This window comes from Phragmites australis, chromosome 10 (genome assembly GCF_958298935.1).
Source record: "Phragmites australis chromosome 10, lpPhrAust1.1, whole genome shotgun sequence".
Taxonomy (NCBI): Eukaryota; Viridiplantae; Streptophyta; class Magnoliopsida; order Poales; family Poaceae; genus Phragmites; species Phragmites australis.
In genome coordinates, this window is record NC_084930.1 from 16,754,407 (window position 1) to 16,774,490 (window position 20,084).

At 46.8% G+C, this 20,084-nt stretch overlaps 1 protein-coding gene across 1 annotated transcript; it reads right to left on the reverse strand.

The window, feature by feature from the left end:
* Positions 1-5,202: 5,202 nt before the first annotated feature.
* LOC133931190 (probable aquaporin TIP2-2) lies at positions 5,203-6,513 on the reverse strand. Its single transcript, XM_062378021.1, has 3 exons — positions 6,314-6,513; positions 5,959-6,206; positions 5,203-5,848 (listed from the first exon to the last, which is right to left on the reverse strand). The coding sequence occupies exons 1-3, from the start codon at positions 6,441-6,443 to the stop codon at positions 5,480-5,482; spliced, it is 747 nt and encodes a 248-aa protein (XP_062234005.1). The 5' UTR covers positions 6,444-6,513; the 3' UTR covers positions 5,203-5,479.
* Positions 6,514-20,084: the final 13,571 nt, after the last annotated feature.

Below are 20,084 nucleotides of genomic sequence, written 5' to 3' on the forward strand. Positions count from 1 at the left end.
CTCGGAGGTGTAGTTTCCACGTATCAAGGGATTTCTTGATAGATTGTGTTGCGGTGCCACCTATAGGACATCTTCGGTTGGCGTGACAAGCCCACGTACAGCGGACGTAGCATGCCTAGGTCACCTAGAAGGCAAGACTACCTAGATTTTCTGGAAGGCATTGCACAGTCTCGGTAGACAGTGAGGCCCACACAACACTGGCGCCGCTTATGCCTAGGTCAACTGCAAGGCAGATTATGCCCAGGGTGCCCTGGAAGGCATTTGCATAGCCTCGGGTGTCGAAGCCACGCCGTGAGGGATGTCCTCGGTGGCGGAGTTGCAATGCTCCGAGGAATGTTGTCGCAAGGAATCCTCATTGCACGACATGCCTGCACACCGCAGGCGTAGCATGCCTAGGTCACCTTGAAGGCAAAATTGCCTAGGTTTCCTGGAGGTATTGTGTAGCCTCGATAGTGTTTAGATGGCGGTTATCAAGGGACTTCCTTGGTAATGTAGCATTGCTTGCCTAAACCCAAGGTCACCTGAAAAGGTTTCCCGAAGGGTAGGCTTTGCCCTGGTAGGAAGTGGAGCCCACACACCACGGATGTAGCATGCCTAGGTCATCTGGAAGGCAAGACTGCCTAGGTTTCCTGGAAGGTATTGTGTAGCCTCGATAGTGTGTGGACGGTGCATATCAGGGGACTGCCCTAATGTGAGGATGCGGTGCTCTGAGGAATGCTGTCGCAAGCAATCCTCTCTGCACGACATGCTTATATACCGCGGGTGCATCATGCCTAGGTCACCTCTAAGGCGTCAAGCCTAGGTTTCCTGGAAGGTATTGTATAGCTTTGATCGTATAAATGTCACGCGCTAGGGCACATCCTTGGTGGACAGTGTTGCGGTGCACCCTGGGCGTTTCCTCAGGAGCACGACAAGCCTACACACCACAGGCGTAGCATGCCTACGTCACTTGGAAGGCAAGACTGCCTAAGTTTCCTAGAAGGTACTGCGTAGCTCCGATAGTGTGTAGGGCCTTCGGCATTAATACATGCCAAGGAACCTTACAAAACCTCTGGTAAAAATAGAGAACTTTATAAAATCTTCGACAAAAATGGAGAACCCTACAAAACCTCCGGCAAAAATGGAGAACTTTAAAAAACTTCTAGTAAAAACAGAGAACTTTACAAAACCTCCGGCAAAAAGGGAGAACTTTACAAAACCTCCGGCAAAAAGGGAGAACTTTACAAAACCTCCGGCAAAAACGGAGAACTTTACAATACCTCCAGCAAAAATGGAGAATCGTACAAAACATCCGGCAAAAATGTAGAGTCTTACAAAACCTCTGACAAAAACAAAGAGTCTTACAAAACCGGCGGCAAAAACGGAAAACCTTACTAAACCTTCAGCAAAACAGAGAGCCTTACCAAACCTCCACACAACGGAGAGCTTTACCAAACCTCCAACAAAAATGGAGAGCTTTACCAAACCTCCGCACAACGGAGAGGTTTACCAAACCTCCGGCAAAAATGGAGAGCCTTACCAAACCTTTGCACAACAGAGAGTTTTACCAAACCTCCACCAAAACAGACTTCCAAAAACCCCCGCAATGGGGATGTTTTCCGAAAACTTCGCAGGGCAAAAAGGTTCTGAAAGAACCGAACGGGAAGAGTACCCCGGCATCTTGAAGGCAAATGCCTCCATGCCGAAGGGCTACGAAATCCGTTGGCCTCTAAAGAGCACAACACACGGATCAAAGGGGTATAAAAATCCCCCTCCCTACAGGGAAAGGTATGACCCGCATTGTTGGGGATGGTCTGCCACCCCCCCTCTTCGGAGGGTACCACGAAGTCTACTGGAAATATTGCATGCCTGCCATTGCGGCTTTGTTTCAGAAACTTCATCTGCCGTTGGTCGAAGGGTGTAGGCGTGCCCTCATCTTCGATCTCCCGTACCGGTGAAGACGAGGGCGATCTTCGACCAACGGGCAAAGTCCATGCCCGTGGTCCTGAGCGATCGTGGCGGGCGAAGATATGAGCTGACCTTCGCTCGAGGGACGAAGGCTATCTGATGGACATCCGAGTGGAGAAGGCTTCGATACATCTTTGGGGGCAGAGATTGCCGCGGGACAGTGGGCCCGTTTTCGGTCGTTCATGGTAGGGTTGTAATTATGTAATTGTGCTCATTTGTACCATAATGCCCCCGGATATTCCAAGAATGTAGCAGGTGAGGGGGTAGGATTTGTAAACCGCACCTGTGGTGGCCAGGTACGGGCTATAAATAGGGCCACACTGTATCTGGAAAGGGCATCGAAAGACTGTTCCACTTCTAACACGTGTCACTCTGAGGGCCCTTCGATACCCCCGTATCCGAAGGCCCACTTTGTCTGGGATTTCGGTCCCAACAGTTGGCGTTGACCGTGGGGATTCGAACCCTTCGACGACATGCCACCCAAGAACAAATCAAAGCCAGCCGGAACAGTGGAAGTATTGCTAGAACCTCCAGCCGCAGCTGGGCCTTCGGCCGAAAAACCCCCTTCAGCCATGCTAGGATCAAGGAATGCTTCGGCTGGTGGAGCTTTGGGCGGACGAGAGTAACATTGTGGAGTTGAAGTAGCGCCACAAGGACCTAGTGATGGCCGCCATAGCGAAGCAATCCGGGTTAATGTGGAGCCGATGTAGGTCATGGAACCAATAGATCGTACACACTTCGAGCCTCTGGCAAAAGAAGGCGAAAGGGCGCGACATGAAGAATGGGAAGACCTTGACGACTTCGTAGAGTTTGAAAACAAGGAAGAAACGAATGAAGAGAGAATAGCCAGGCTAGAAGCCGAAGAGTTGGAAAGGCAGATAGCGCAGAAGAAGTGCATGTTAGATGGCCTGGCAGCAAGTCAAAAAGCCGCAGAATACATCAGGCGGGCAGATGAAGCTAGGAAAACATTGGAAAAAATCCAAGAGGAAATCGATATGCTGCACCAAGTGGAAGGCATGTCTCGCCAGGCGACACCACCGGGAGATATGGCACGAACTTCGCAGGAGCTTCGGCGGAGGTCGTCAACGGGAGACCCAGAGTCCCCATTAGCCATGGATCTGCAAAATCAGCCATGGCCGCCAGGGTTCAAGATGCCTAGAGTGGTTATGTTTGACGGAGAGTTAGACCCAAGGGAATTTGTAATGAGCTTCGAAGCGGCTGTGGAGTTTGCCAGAGGGGATGGTACAACATTGGCGAAAGCCTTTGTATTGGCCATAAAAGGGATAGCAAGATCCTAGTACTCCGCGTTGCCCCCGGGATCCATATATTCATGGGAGCAATTGCGTAGTGCATTGTACAGCAATTTCCAGGGAAATCGAACAGACAAAATTACCACAACCGACCTCTTCGCACTGAAATAGCAACCAACGAAAACCTTGCAAAGCTACATGTGCCGCTTCGTGCACATACATTGTCAAGCGAAGGGGCTGAGCGAATATACAATCATTGATGCGGCAATACAGGGCATCAGAGGAGGGCTATTAGCAGGAAAGCTCACGAGAAAAAGACCCAGAAGCATACAAGAGCTGCTTAACAAGATGGAAGAGTACTCAAGATCTAAGCTCGATCATCTCCGAAGGAAAAACGAAATGGCAGCCTCCAAAGTAAAACCACATGCATTAGCCAGAGAGGAGGCAGTAGCAATCTTAGAGACAGATTGCACCATCCAAGAAAGCCCAAAGTTTCTGACTATCTAAGGCAAAAAGAAGTCAATCAGATTAACTCCAACTCGTTCAAAGTTGCTCAGGGAGCAAGCGAAGCTCATAGTGTGGCCAATAGGGGAGGCCGAGCCGGTAGGGGAAGAGGCCACGGAGGCCAAGGAGGATAGGTCCCACAGGACCCAACAACCTTTTACTGCGAGCTACATGGCGAAGGAGCTGGCCACCGGACCAAGCAGTGCCCGCAGGTCGTGGATATGAAAGAGCGATCATGCAAGGACCGTACACCATGCAGCAAGTTTTGGGAGAAGCGAAGGGTGGCAAAACCACAATCATAACATGGCGTTTGCAAACCAGTGGCTACAAATTCCTGACGGTACAATCAGATCATGGAAATCCTGGAATTAGCTACTCCTTTTTCATGTATATACATCAAGGTGTCAGGTGGGCGACATGACGTAGAGGGTTCGACGCCACGCGACATCAAGTACTAGAGGCGACAACTGCTAGGGCAAAAGGCGTTGTTGATGCGACATATGACACCGTGTGGTCATGTCACGTGGAGTAGGCAGCCAGGTAGGCCTTAGTCCTGAGGTGGAGTTCGGGTGAGCTGGCTAAGTTGGGCCTAGCTCGCTAGGCTCATGATCTGAGTTGGCTCGTTAACAAATCGAACTAAAAAGTTGGCTTGGCTTGTTATAAAATACAACAAGCCGATTCAAGCCGAGCCGATCCAGCTCGCGAACTTCGAGTTTTTGTTCACCCCTATTGCCATCCCCAGCCCTTCCTGAGGTGATCATCCTCGCCATGCTGCTGCTCTCCATGAGCCAGGGCCTGGTTGTCGGTCTTTGTTGCCACCTTCTCCAATGCCACTGATGCCGCCGACATTGATATCAAGTCCAACGTCTACACCACCACCACCTCGGTGAGGCAAGCGCAACTAGGGGATGACTCATATCTGCAAGCTAGCGATATGGGGGGGCGGGGCGAGGTGCAGCGGATTCAAGAGCTTTGGTTTTGGACAAGTGGCAGAATAGGGAAAGAAGAAGGGGAGAGAGAAAGAGAGATAAGGGACATGCTGACTCAGCATGGCCTATCCATATGCATTCGACTCATCCCATCCATACGTGCAAAACCACGGAACAATTTTAGAAAATGTAGGATGAAAGATTTCTGATTTTCGAGTTAAGGGACATAAATGAAATGACAACGATAATTGAGGGACGAAAAATAGATGTTTTCCATACTGTTATAATGTCTCATGTTCAGAAACAAATGTTCAGTTGGCAACAGGTTAGTTCTACTATTTCGTAGGTCTTGGTAAAAAATTTCGCTAGGTGTGTCAACTACTTATGGAATCATAAGTATATACTATTCTTAATGTATTTTGATAGCAAATGTAACTATATCATTTTCTCATTGTATACTTAACGTGAAAAGTTATATGGTCAAAGTATCAATACTAAAAATTAAAGTTGGTAATTGTTCTTAATGTCACCTAACAAACAGGAAATCCGAAGACAAAGAAATAACAGATCAGAACGTAGAAACTAAATTAAATCGCGCAATAAAAGTCAACAGAAAAGCACTGGTTCTTAAACCCTACCAAGTTCACACTCACCACACTACAAGCGAGAACAAATTCAGAAACATGGATCAATCAGCATCCAAGCGTACACAGCCTCCGGGACTTTGATCTGAACCACACAACATGCTGCCGCTAACAGCCTGACATCACGAGCCTGACTGCCACATTATGCTGCCAACACTACGAGGAACCAAACAACGACGCATGGCCACACCCTTCACCTGGCTTCTTAGAACTCGCTGCTGGCGACGGGCGCGTGGTCGCCGCACATGTAGATGTACCGGTACACGATTCCAGCGAGGCCTCCGCCGATGAGCGGGCCGACCCAGTAGATCCAGATGTTGGTGAAGTCGCCGCTGGCCACGGCGGGGCCGAAGGAGCGGGCCGGGTTCATGGAGCCGCCGGAGAAGGGGCCGGCAACGAGGATGTTGGCGCCGACGATGAAGCCGATAGCGATGGGGGCAATGGTGCCGAGCGAGCCCTTCTTGGGGTCCACGGCAGTGGCGTACACGGTGTAGACCAGACCGAAAGTGATGATGATCTCCATCACGATGCCCTCGAACGCGCCGATGCCGGATAGCCCGTGCGTCGGGGTCGCCTGCACGCGGAGGGAAAAAGAAAAGAAAGTGTCAGTGCCGTTCGCTTTCGAGCTCCAGCTGCCGGCCACCGCATCTGCGTGGACGCTAATGTTGAACTTGATTTACATACCACACCGGTGGAGTACTGGACGAGGACGGCGCCGACGATGGCGCCGAGGAGCTGGGCGATCCAGTAGAAGATGCCGGTGAGGATGGTGATCTGGCCACCGAGGGCGAGGCCGAAGGTGACGGCCGGGTTGACGTGGCCGCCCGAGATGTTGGCGCCGATGGCCACAGCGACGAACAGCCCGAACCCGTGGCACACAGCGACGGCGATCAGCCCGGCCGGGTCAAGAGGCGCGCTGCCCGTCAACTTGGCTGCACGCAATAATTAGTAATTCACCTCGTCATTAAACGCGCCGTGCGCTTGCGTACTGTTGCGTGCGTGCACCCACGATAGTGAACGAATATCGCTGACGACTCACTGTATGAGATGGCGGAGCCGACGCCGGCGAAGACGAAGACGAGGGTCGAGATGAACTCGGCGACGTACGCCTTGATGGAGGCCCCGCTGAAGGAATCATCGAAGCGGCCGAAGGCGATGTTGCCCGACATGGTGGTGGCAGGGGACGATTGCTAGAGCGAGCTTGCAGAGTGACTGAGGGGGAGGAGATCCGATGGTGGTGGTAGTCACTGCGAATACGGATGGAAGAACTAGGCGAGTCGTTTTTATAGGGGAGCTGCCTGGCTCTCTTGACGACTCTATTCAGATATAAAATACGGTAAAAAATCACGTAAGAAATCAGTAAAAAAGATATCATATTAATGATAGTTGTTTAACATGTATTATTAATGTTCTATTAGTGACAGTCTAATAAAAATATATCACTAATATCTTTTCATATTTGGATCAGATATAAACCCATCACTGATGGGTGATCATTAGTGATGAGTCATAATATGATCTGTCATTGATGATGATAGTGACGGGTCATATTGTGACCCATCAGTGACGGATCGGCACAGGCTAGTCATTACTGACAGGTTAAGTTATAATTCATCACTAATAATAAGGTCATCAGTGACGGGTCATCCTAAGCTAGTCATTAGTGACGGGTCAAGTTGTGATCCGTCACTAATGATAAGATCATCAGTGACGGGTCACAACTTGATCCCTCACTAATGATCCAACTTATTAGTGATGGGCCGTCCTATACCAGTTATTAGTGACAGGTCAACTTGTAATCTGTTACTAATGACCAACTCCAGTCACTAATAACGGTATTCGTAAATATTTTTTATTTTTATTTTATTTTTCTCACCACAGCAGTACTAGAATAGGAACTATTGTACATTTCTGCTCAAGTTTGATGTAAGATGTGGCGGCTATGGACATAAACGCGCGTTCCGAAAATTGTGGAGAAACTTCCGAGGCGATAACTCAATGTTCCAAACCGTTTTTTGCCTCAAAAAATTCGCCGAACCCGATAATATCGGGGAAAAATGAATGTAACTTTTTTTAGATGTCCGTAGAGTTAAAAAAAGTCAAAATCGGAGTCTGCATGGAAAAGTTATACCCGTTTTACCGAATGCACTCCAGGTCACCTATCAAATTATAACCCTCGACGAAATTTAGCGAAATTTAGCAAAATTAGTCATCAGTGACGGATCATGGTTACGATGCGTCGCTAATAACCTTCGGAAAATAAGGTTAAATGGATAAAAAAATTCGGTTTCTACCATAACTACATGATAGCTGAGGTAGTAAGGTGGCTACACACGTGAGAAGGAGGTCACGTGTTCGATTCCTATAGAACGCAAACTTGAAAACAATGTGTAAAAGTGTGGCTTGTGAGGCATATGGGATGGGCATGAGTTTGGATGGATCGGGTAAATAAATATTTTTTTGACTTTTTTATCCAAAAATACGAAAAATGTTCATCAGTCATTGGTGACTGTCAAGGTTACAACCCATCAATATTGTTCAGTCAATAGTGACAGGTCACGGTAACAACCGTCACTGATAACTGAACATCAGTGACGGGTCACAGTTATTAGCGACGGATCATCACTTATCACTATTAATCTATCATTAGTGACACGATAAGAGTGATGGGTACAAAACACCTATCACTAATACTAGTTTTTACATGTCACTAATGATTTTTTTCATGTAGTGAATACATGAGATTACGTTAATTCGGGTTATGTTAATTCGGGTTTGTGTTAGCTTTGATCCGATTAGGCTTGCGTAACTGTAACCGGAATTTAAGTCAATAGGTTAAAATTGATGACAGAATAAACAAAGTAGAATGTAAGTGAAATTAATTAGACTAGTGTTTCGCAAAATCTCAGCCACTTGAGATTTAAAAAGTGAAAGTTAAATTTCTACCCATTACATCATGCGTTGTCAATGATGCCCCATCCACGACTATCCACCTTGCCCTCCGGTCAAGTTAGGGTTACGATATAAATTCATCTGAGCCGATATTTTAAACCGAGGAAGACGTGGCAAAGGAACATTGTTGTGGCGATGATAGCTATTGACGAGATATTGACCTTGAAACCCAAGAGTATTGGAGGGTGGACGTCCATAGTTCTATGGGTTGCCATCGTATGGGATAGAAAAGGGAACTTAGATGTGGAGGGACAAAGTACAAGGGCTGGGAACTTAGATGGTACGATCACATTTGATCTTGAGAGATTTTGTCGATGATTACACATGTTGGTACAATTACGGCGAACAACATATAAACGAACTAAACGACAATATCGTTGTTGATCAAGTGAATGGTGATGATGAGGGAGTCGAAGCGACACTAATATTATGGTGGATGATGATACCGATTTTGATCTGTAGGAAATGTTGTGCCACGCAGAACCGCATATTTTAAGGGACACAAGAGGTTTAGATAATTTTGAGGCATTACAGAAGGCATCGAAGCGCTGTGATAAGGAGTTTACGATGTTGCATTCGGTGCTTGAACTTCTAAGGTTGAAGGCCAGCAATGGATGATCCGATAAGAGTTTCTCGGATATGTTGAGGCTCTTGGCAAACATGCTTCTAAATCCTAACTCCATGCTCACCACCACTTATTAGGTGAAGAATCTTGTATGTCTGTTGTCATTGGATTTGCAAAAAATACACACGTGTTCGAACCGCTGTATCCTTTATCGTAAAGAGTATGAAGCCTTGGATAGATGCCTAGTGTGCAATGCGAGTCGGTACAAGAGGAATGATGATTGTGAGGACGAAGATGCTTCCGCCAATGCGAAGAAGAAGAAGAAGAAGAGTACTACTGGTCATGATGAAGAAGACAATTCTTTCGACGCGTAGAAGAGAGAAAAAGTCATGCCTTGGTGATGTGGTACCTGCCAGTGATCTCCTGCTTGCAGCATTTGTACTCGAACCCTAGGGACTCTGAACTGATGCATTGGCATTTCGATAAGCACAAGAAGGATGAAACTAAGCTTCGACACCCTGCTAATTCTAACCAATAGAGAAAGTTCGATGCCATGTATCCAGATTTCGCTGAAGAACTAAGGAATGTAAGGTTCGTGTTGAGTACCGATGGAATGAATCCTTTTGGTGACATGAGCACCTCACATAGCACTTGGCCAGTGGTCCTGGCAATCTACAACCTTCCTCCATGGCTATGCATGAAGCGTAAGTATCTTATGCTGCCCATTCTTATCCAAGAACCAAAACAACCTGGCAACGATATAAATGTATTTCTGGAACCACTAATGGAAGATATGGTGAAACTGTGGAATGATGGGGTCCGCGTGTGGGATGAGTTCCGGCAACAATACTTCACGGCGAAAGCCATGATTTTTATTACCATCAGTGATTATCCCGCCCTTTTTTCCCTATCGAAACAGGTTAAAGGGAAGCAATGATGTGTTGTGTGCTTGGATGAAACCGCGTTTGTGTACTTTCCATACTCACAGAAGGTAGTATACACGCGACACCAATTGTTCTTACTCAGAACTCACAGATACCGCAAGATGAAGAAACATTTTGACAACACTGTTGAGCAAGGTACTGGCCCGAAACCTCACAGCGGGGCACTAGTATTTGAAATGGTCAGGAGCATCAAGGTTGTTTTTGGGAAGCCGCCGAAGGGCAAAAAGAGGAAGAAAAGTGAGACGCCGACTGGCATGCTGTGGAAGAAGATGCCGATTTTCTTTAAGTATTTGCCCTACTGGAAGGACTTGGGCGTTCGCCACAGCATCGATGTCATGCACGTTGAAAAGAATGTGTGTGATAGCATCCTTGGCTTCTTACTGGACATACCAGGCAAGACAAAGGATGGAATCAAGTCACGTAAGGACTTGGTGCATTTTAGAATCGGGCCAGAGCTACACTCTAAAGACAAACCAAATGGGAAACATTATCTTCCACCGGCTAGCTACTCTCTGACACCTGAGGAGAAAAAGACACTGTGCAAATGCTTATGTTGGGTGAGAGTCCCAATTGGTTACTCATCCAACATCAAGAAACTAGTCTCCATGAAATATTTGAAGGTAATCAGCATGAAGTCTCACGATTGTCATGTGATGATGACACAGATGCTCCCTATTACAATCAGGGTTATCAAGCCAGGATACATAAAAATGGTCATCGCACGGCTGTGTCACTTCTTTAATGCAATTGCTCAGAAGGTGATTGATGCTAAAAAACTGGGTGCTCTACATAGTAACTTGGTAGAGACTTTGTGCCAACTAGAGATGTGCCTCCCCACATCCTTTTTCGATATCATGGTACACCTCTTGGTTCACATCGTGAATCAAATAATTGCACTGGGCCCTGTATTCTTACATCAGATGTATATGTTTGAGCGGTACATGGGCATTCTCAAGGGCTATGTATGGAATTGTGCTAACCCAGTGGGTTCCATGATCGAGGGCTACAGTACCGAGGAAATCATTGAGTATTGCATCAATTACATAAAAGATGCTAAACTGATTGGTGTACCTGTATCTCGACATGAGGGGAGGTTGTCTTGGAGAGGGACCAAAGGAAAGAAAAGATTCATAGATCATGATTACAAAGTAGTGGAAGAAGCTCATTTTACCATCTTGCAGCATGTCCAGATAGTGGGGCCGTACGTCTACCAACACCTGAATGAGCTTCACATAGAAAATCAAGGCCCCTCATATGATTGGATCTTGAAAGAGCACAAGCGTGGCTTCACCACATGGTTCAAGAACCAAAACCTTCCAGATGGTGAATTTGTAGATAAAAAAATGTGAAAATGTTGGCTTGTGACCTATCAAGTTTAGTTACATCTTGGCAAGCGTATCACATTAATGGCTACACATTTTATACAAAAGCAAAGGACAAGAAGAGCATGACCCAAAACAGCGGCATTCAGATAGAAGCCTATGACACAACAGGGCAAAAGATCACCTACTATCGGTTCATAGATGAAATCTGGGAACTTGACTATGGAGTGAATATGCAGATTCCTGTCTTTCGGTGCAAATGGGTCAAACACCCAAATGGCGTGGCTGTGGACAACTACGGGTTCACAACTATCGACCTCAGCATTGTAGGCTACAAAGATGATCGGTGGGTATTAAGCATTTGTAATGCTCCATTTATATGTATTTTTTATCATTTCATATTAATTTAAACCTTGTTGGAAAGAATTCTACAAGGTAATTTTGTAGTGAATTAATGTTGGGAGGATACAAATTCTAAAGTATTGAACATTAATAGTTGTGAAGAACAATTACCATATAAACCGGCATAGAGATTACATACACTGATATACCTTACATTTTATATGAGGTTTTTCGTTAGTGCGTGAATGGATAGTAACCATAAAGAGATGATAACAACAAATATTGGCATGTACGGGATGCCTAACGACTAACTTAATAGCGTGCTGCTGCTAAACCTAACATGCCTTAGGGAATGAAAATAGGTCGGGTTACAAAAGATAGTCTCTACTGAGTGCACCTCGGATATTTACCCTTCCTTAGAGCATCGGGGCCTAAAGCCTTAGCGCAACGGGCTCTCTCCCGCTTCCTTTCCCTCTCATCCTCCTGAGATTCAGCCGTGGCATGCTCCTCCGCTGCCCTCCTCTTGCGCTCCTCCTCCTGATGCTTAAGCCGTAGTTCCCCCTATACTTTCAGAGTTCATACGCTTCCCTACTCCACCACATGCTCATTTGGACCCACTGCTTCTAGCCATTCTATGAAGTTACATAGAGGTGGAGGAGACTAGATAGATGAAAGAAGATGAGAGATTAGTAAGACAGTGCATGAAATCATAGGGAAAGTGCCACATGATTGATGTATGTCGCTATACCGGTGGGTACTCATACGGTCCATATCAAGGCTTGTCGTACTGGTAGTTAGCACATATGAAGAAGCGTACACCATAGGTGTAGGAGATGTCCTGGGATTCATGAAGCCTACAAGGGTCACCATAGAAGCACATTTGGCGGTTTGACCCCCAAGGGGATGAAAATCCCCCAATGTTTCTTGGGTGGGCTTGGTTGAGCTAAGAAAGATATTGTAGTTGAGAGAACTGAGGATGAACTAGCATATCCATGGATGAGGGTGGGATTATTTATGGTGGCTGGGGGCTGGTGCATGGATTGAGTGCATGGGCGTGGCTAGGGCTGGAGCATAGGATTCTATGTGAAAGCTAGAAAAGTTCTGCCACTAATGATCTGTAGAGATTCCTTGCGAAAGTTGTTGCTTCGTGTGGTCATTTCATTCTGCAAAAGTTCAGCATGAGTTATTGTTTCCTCTGCATGGAGACATGGATTCCTATAAAAGCTGAGCCATGCACTCACTTCCTGTATAAAGACTGACTTACGATAGAGGTGTTGTCATTTCATGGTTAAAGCTACGCCGTGTGGTGACTTCCTATCTGAAGACTAACTCATGATAGAGGCATGGTCATTTCATGGTTAAAGCTATGCCTTGTGGTCACTTCCAGTCTGAATACTAACTCGCGATAGAGGTGTTGTCATTTCATAGTTAAAGCTACGTCGTATGGTCACATCATGTCAGAAGACTGACTCACGACACAAGTGTGGTCATTTCATGGTTAAAGCCATGCGCTATGGTCACTTCCTGTCTGAAGACTGACTCACGAAAGAAGTGTGGTCATTTCATGGTTAAAGCTACCCCCTGTGGTCACTTCCTGTCTAAAGACTGACTCACAATAGTGGTGTTGTTATTTTCATGGCTAAAGCTACGTCGTGTGGTCACTTCCTGTCTGAAGACTGACTCACGATACAGGTGTTGTCATTTCATGGTTAAAGCTATGCCTTGTTGTCATTTCCTGTCTGAACACTGGCTCACGAGGTGTTGTCATTTCATGGTTAAAGCTACATCGTTTGGTCACTTCCAGTCTAAAGACTGACACACGACAAAGGTGTTGTCATTTTATGGTTAAAGCTACATCATGTGGTGACTTCCTATCTAAAGACTGACTCACGATAGAGGCATGGTCATTTCATGGTTAAAGCTACGCCCTGTGGTCACTTCCTGTGTGAAGACTAACTCACGATAGAGGTGTTATCATTTCATGGTTAAAGCTATGCCGTCTGGTCACTTCCTGTCTGAAGACTGACTCACGACACAGGTGTGGTCATTTCATGGTTAAAGCTATGTCGTGTTGTCACTTCCTGTCTGAAGACTAACTAACGACACATGTGTCGTCATTTCATGGTTAAAGCTACGCCCTGTTGTCACTTCCTGTCTGAAGACTGGCTGACAACAGAGGTGTTGTCATTTCATGGTTAAAGCTACGTCGTGTGGTCACTTCCTGTCTAAAGACTGAATCACGATAGAGGTGTTGTCATTTCATGGTTAAAGCTACGTCATGTGGTCGCTTCCTATCTAAAGACTGACACACGACATAGGTGTTGTCATTTCATAGTTAAAGCTGCACCCTGTGGTCACTTCCTGTCTGAAGACTGACTCACGACAGAGGTATTGTAATTTCATGGTTAAAGCTACATCATGTGGTCACTTCCTGTCTAAAGACTGACTCACGACAGAGGTGTTGTCATTTCATGGTTAAAACTACATCGTGTGGTCACTTCCTATCTACAGACTAACTCATGACAGAGGTGTGGTCATTTCATAGTTGAAGCTACGCCCTGTGGTCACTTCCTGTTCACGATAGAGGTGTTGTCATTTCATGGTTGAAGCTACATCGTGTGGTCACTTCCTGTCTAAAGTCTTACTCACGATAGAGGTGTTGTTATTTCACGGTTAAAGCTATGTCGTGTGGTCACTTCCTATCTAAAGACTAACTCACGATAGAGGTGTGGTCATTTCATAGTTAAAGCTACATCGTGTGGTTATTACAAACATTAGATGAATTAAAGTTATGTGCCAAAAATCAGTTGACAAAAATTAGATAAATTAAAAGTAATTACAGCAACAAGAACAATGAATGAGACATAATATGGTTGACTATTACATTATAGTGAATAGTACATGTGTCATAAAGAATTACAAGTACACCAAATAATAGTGTTGCCTCCTCAATGACGATGACGATGATACACGCAATCCCTAGGAGTGTAAGCGTCTAGCGGGTGTGTGGCCCTCATCCCAACGGCCTGCGTTGGCCCCTGTCTCGTGTCCTCTTGACTGTCGTCATCATCATCCTGCCCTGTGTGACCCTCACCGAACATGTATCTAGACCCACTAACTCGGCCCTGCATTTACGATGATGATGGATCCTCATATGAAAATGCCGATGCCCTAAGAACATGCTCTGATGGATTCTAGTGTCCCGAAGGCTCGGCCTGCTAGTACCACTATGATCCCCTAGGTGCACCAAGATATTGGGGGTACTGTCCGCCGAGGAGATCAGGAGATCAGTGAAGCTGGTTCCTGCATTGAAGTAGCCAAGTCAAAATCATGTGTACTGCTCCAGCTGGGCGTCTGCTGCGGACAGTCAACGACAAACTCATGATGCATCGAAGCTGCAGGTGGAGGTGTCAACGTAATATGAGGAAGTTGTGCCCACTGGGGGTCCTATGAACCTAGTGTACACTACTCGGGTTAGGCGCCTGTGTCCACTCCACGGCCGTAGCACCGAAACATGACACATGATGTTCCAATGCTGAAGGTGCCTCACGCGATTGTGTACGAACGGGTTCATCACGAGCACTAGACGAGCGCTGCTGTGGGACGCACAAGATGGATCCATAGATGGGAAGTCATACCCCCTCCAACGCGAGTCACAACTACCTAGACCATGTATAGCGGACAAGAAGCGGGACCCTCTTGTTCGCATGTACTCCCGGAGAGGGTTTTGATCCCTCCGCGTTGATGACCCGCTTGGTTCCCCACAAGCTTGCTCTGCCTACATATGCATTGCGTATGCCTCTTCGGTCTATATGAGATTAGGGACATGTTAGTAATACCGAGGATTAACCAATTAAAATCGTTATGAGTACCGCATCACCTACCACAACATGAAGAAGGCGGACGCGATTCTCGAGGAATAGTCTGGGGCCTGCCTGCACAAGTCTACTGAGTAAGGTGGCATGCGTGCGCAGACAGTACCACGAAAGGTACAACCAGTAGGTGCCATCATCCTATTGTCCAGTAGGAACAACGACATCCATCGCGCATGCACGGATGCCTAGTCCCGCATGCCTCCGGCCCCTTATGCGCTCCTCCTATATGTGACATACATAGTTAAAATATATTAATATTGATCACCTTGGGCACTAATGCTACCTACAACAACACACTTACTCGTGCACCCGACCGGCGTCTCGTGGGGGAGGTACTGGCACCACCTGTCGGTACCCGAACTGTCTCTGTACACGCTCAGAAGAATATACTTCCATATTGTCTATGTACAACAAGAAGCATCTAGTCATCCATAAGCCTAAGTCACGCCAACAACACGATGCGATGAGCCTGCAAGTCACAATTTCGGCCACTCGTACCATATGCCATGGATCCCACTCCACGAGATCTGCGCTAAGGACGTCGAAATAATTGATCACATGGGAGTGGCTACCGTGGTCTTGTTGCTGACTCCATCTCAGCCTAGCATGCATCCACCAATACCCCATCGTAAGTCTCATGTCATCTGCAATGCTATCGGAGATGAGGACTGGATAGTAGCTCTTAAGCACCCAAGGCTGACAAACCGGGAGGTATTACCAGCTCCATAGTTGTAAGAGGTGTAGGCATTCTATTACAAATCCATTCTTCGTTGATCGCTGGGTTGCATTACATAATCTCTGTAGGTGGCAGCCAGCACAGTAGATCCCTAACTGTAAAATGTTGGCTCGTAAGAATGTGAAGCGAGCTAACTTGCTAACCATACAATATGGGGAATGACATAATCGTCTACCATGTTGCAGAACATGATGTCTCCCAGCCGGATGTACAAGTACACCTCATAGTGCTGTATTACTGTAGCCTCATCGGCATCGGGTGGGCATGGACCGAATTGTGGCAGCCCATGGATCTAGGACATGGAGAGGCCAACATCCTTCTTGTCATACGGCACACCAAACCTACAAGATGCAGATGGTCAATGAAGCTTGAATAGCTATACAATATGTGAATTGCAATACATAAAAACTAATTACATGCCCTCCACATAACACTTCCGCTGTTCCTTCGCTGGTCGCAAAACTACTAACGGGACGCCTCTGATTGGTAGCCCAGTTAGCATAGCCACGTCCCTCAATGTTACGGTCATCTCGCCAAAAGGAAAGTGGAACATGTGCGTCCCAGGACGCCACTGGTCGACGAGATCTATGAACAGTCAATAGGCGGGAGAGGTGTCCTAGCACTACCAGCCATGGGAGCTCCGACCATCATGAGAGCAAACAATAGTAAGCCTACCCGTGCGAGTGGCTCATGGAATCGAGGGTCCAACTCCTTAATCGTGTGAACACTGCGGGCTCATAACAGAAGCAACTATAAAAGGCATCCAATACATGTACTGCGTTAGTAGCAAATTATATTAGCAATTAAAAAGCACATATATTCGTGTTACCTAATGTCCTGTGAAAATCATCTACCCTCTATGGTTCTCGTCATACCGCTGTTGAAGAAGCTCAGGAAGACCAGCATGAGCCATGATAATGATTTCAAGCTACATGGTTCAATAAGTAGGTGAACAACAAATATGAATATGTTACAAGCTTCATGGTATATAAATAGGTGAATAACAAAAAAGAATATACTACACAATAAATAGGTGAATAACAAATATGAATATATTACAAGCTCGAGAAGACTAGCATGAGCAATGACAATGATTTCAAGCTACATGGCTCAATAAGTAGGTGAATAAAAAATTAGAATATGTTACAAGCTTCATAGTTTAATACATAGGTGAAAAACAAGCTCCATTAGTCAATAAATTGCAACAACTGTAAGACACTATAGTTTGATAGTGCATGATAGTTTATTGTCGGGTCGAGCATGTCCTCTGGTCATGGCCAAGTTGTTTGGAAAGTTTGCACTTGCATAGACCTTCAACAACATCTGCTTCATCCATGTCACCTTGTAGCCTCGTTGACCTAGGCCTTCCAGGATCTGTGCGTCGTGCTCGGGGATAAGGTACCCACGTAGGCCCCCGATCGCTTTGTAGCTGCTTCCGTTATGGAATGTTCGCATCTTTGGAAGCCATGTGCTCCTCAATGCATCTATCGTAAAGTACAGTGCTACATACTGTGATCCGTCATTGCCGCTCATGTGCCTGCAAGCGGCTAAGACATGCTTGCACGGGATATGGTGCAGTTTTGGCTTATTATATGTGCACTTCGCCTCATGAGGCCCAAGTTGACATTGTTGCACGGTGTCCCCTGCGCTATACCCTAAAGCATACCTATGGCAGTACATGACCTCAAAGTCATTATTGGCCATATCGTAGATCCTTGTCTGATAAAAGTGTGCCTTGTTCCTCCTTCTGGTTAAGGTTGCCTCCACCTTAGGTGTGAACTATGTGCTGCAATTCATAGCAGTATTACCACAGTTTCGAAAGTAGTCCGTCGTTCTATAGAATGTGAGCTCAATGACAGAACACAACGGGAGGCCCCTTACTCCCTTTAGATGTAAACAAAGTTACATCTAATAAAATTACTAATTATATATTTGCACAATACACATGCTAAATATGTAAGTAATTAACAATGCTAATTAAATCATCATGATTAGATAAAATGAAATAATTAATATTCAATATTGAATTAAAATATTATTTAAATTAACATGACAGTTATATTGAGAAAATATTCAACGTCCTTATAAATTGACACTGTACTATTAACCTATTTATAGATATATTTGTGCTAAGTGAGCTGAGCTGAGGTGCCCTTAGTTTTTTTGACTAATCAATTTCGTGCTACATACTATTATACAATCTACTAGCCAAAGCAAATAAATACTATTACATAACAACACGCTAATTACTATTGTATGTATTCACACTAATTATTATTACACTACCTGTAACACCCTAATTTTTCCACTTTTATAAATTTCTTAAAATTTGCTAGAGTTTAAATTGAGTTTAAACAATTGAAAAGGCAAAACCCTATTTTATACAAAAGAAAAAACCAATTTGACATAGGATATATTTGAATATTATGCATTCATGCTGAATTAGGCAAGTAGGATTTTTATTGGCTTTTGCTGGGTTTTGTTTGAAGTTTCTTTGCTTAGAAATAGATTTAGAAAAGGTTTTAGAAAGCTAAAACCAAAAAGAAAAAAAAAGAATAAAAACCCTTCTCGGGCTACCTTTGCCCCGAACGGGAGGGCACGAGTTCCAAGGTACCATAAATGGAAAGGGCGTCATCATAGCCTCTGTGCGAAGTGACCGGGGGTGGAAAATGCGCTCCACGCCCGGTCATCCGTCACCATAAATGCACTGGCAACTGGCGCCGTGGAGAGGGCCCACCGGGCAGCCGAAGAGCGGCCCGGCGTGCCCGCCCTGTCTTGTTCTCCTGCCATAGCAGCGCGGTAGACGGAACGCCTCGGCCCTTACAATGTTATCACGAGACGGGCCGGATGGCATGGGATGGGACCCGTGCATTTAATGACCCCACGCCCTTATGCCAGAATGTGGCAGGAACTGACATCGAGCGTGGCGGGAGCAGTTGGAGGTGATAGGCCACGTGCGCTCTTTAAATACGGCCTTGGGCCTTTGACTGGCTGACACCTCACCAGTGGGCCCCTGCGGGGGCCGCTGTCAGGGGGCTTTCTGAATCATCGGGGAACCGAGTGCTCGGGGGTCACTGTTCACCTCCCCGAGCACTCTCTCCCGAGAATGTCCTTTCTTGATCCTCGGGGAACCAAGTGCTCGGGGGTACTGTTCACCTCCCCGAGCACTCTCTCCAGGGCACGCTTGTACGAACCTTCGGGGGACCGAGTGATCGGGGGCCGCCGCACGCAACCCCGAGCACTCTCTCCCGGAACTTCCTTCAGTGGGTCCTCGGGATACTTGGGTGCCAGGGGGCCACTGCTCGCGGCCCCGGGCACAATTCTCTCGGTACTTAGCTTTCCTGATCGTCGGGGGACTCGGGTGCTCGGGGGTCACCGTATACCTCCCCGAGCACTTTCTTCCCGGTACTTAGACTTCGCAGATCATCGGGGAACTTCGGTACTCGGGGACTACTGACTGTGGCCCTAAGCGCCCTCTCCCGGGACTTAATCTTTTTTACCTCGCGGGGGAAACTCCTCGGGATGGCGCCACGTGGCGGATTGTTGGCCTGGCCTCGGGGTTCGGGGACCCCCGGTTCCATGTCAGCGGGGGCGGCATCTGCGGTTCTGGAACCAAACCTTGATCTGCTTGGGCCTGGTCTAGAGCCCGAAGACCACGCGGCGGCCGCGCAGAGCCCCCCGCGGAAGAGGAGGAGGGAGGACTCCAGGCCAACGCCGTCTGGCCCGGGGTACAGGATCCCAGAATCGAGGTGGCAATACCGAAGACCCAAATCTGCGAAAGTTCCCCCCCCCCTTTTTCCTGAGCATGCCTTGCTCGGATTGAGTTCAGAGACTAACCTCGTTTTTCTTTTGCAGGCCGCCTACGGGTGCCGCCGGAGACCAAGGACGGCCGGAGGCGCCGAGGCCAGCTCCAGCCCCCGAGCCAAGTGCGCCTGAGCCGAGAGCACCGGTGGAGCTTGAGCCACTAAGCGCGTCGGCCGAGACAGAGCTACAGGCGCCGCCCAGCCCCGAGCGGGTGGCAGCGGCTGCGCCCGAGCAACCGGCTCTGGCTGAGCCGACCTCGAGCGTGTCGAG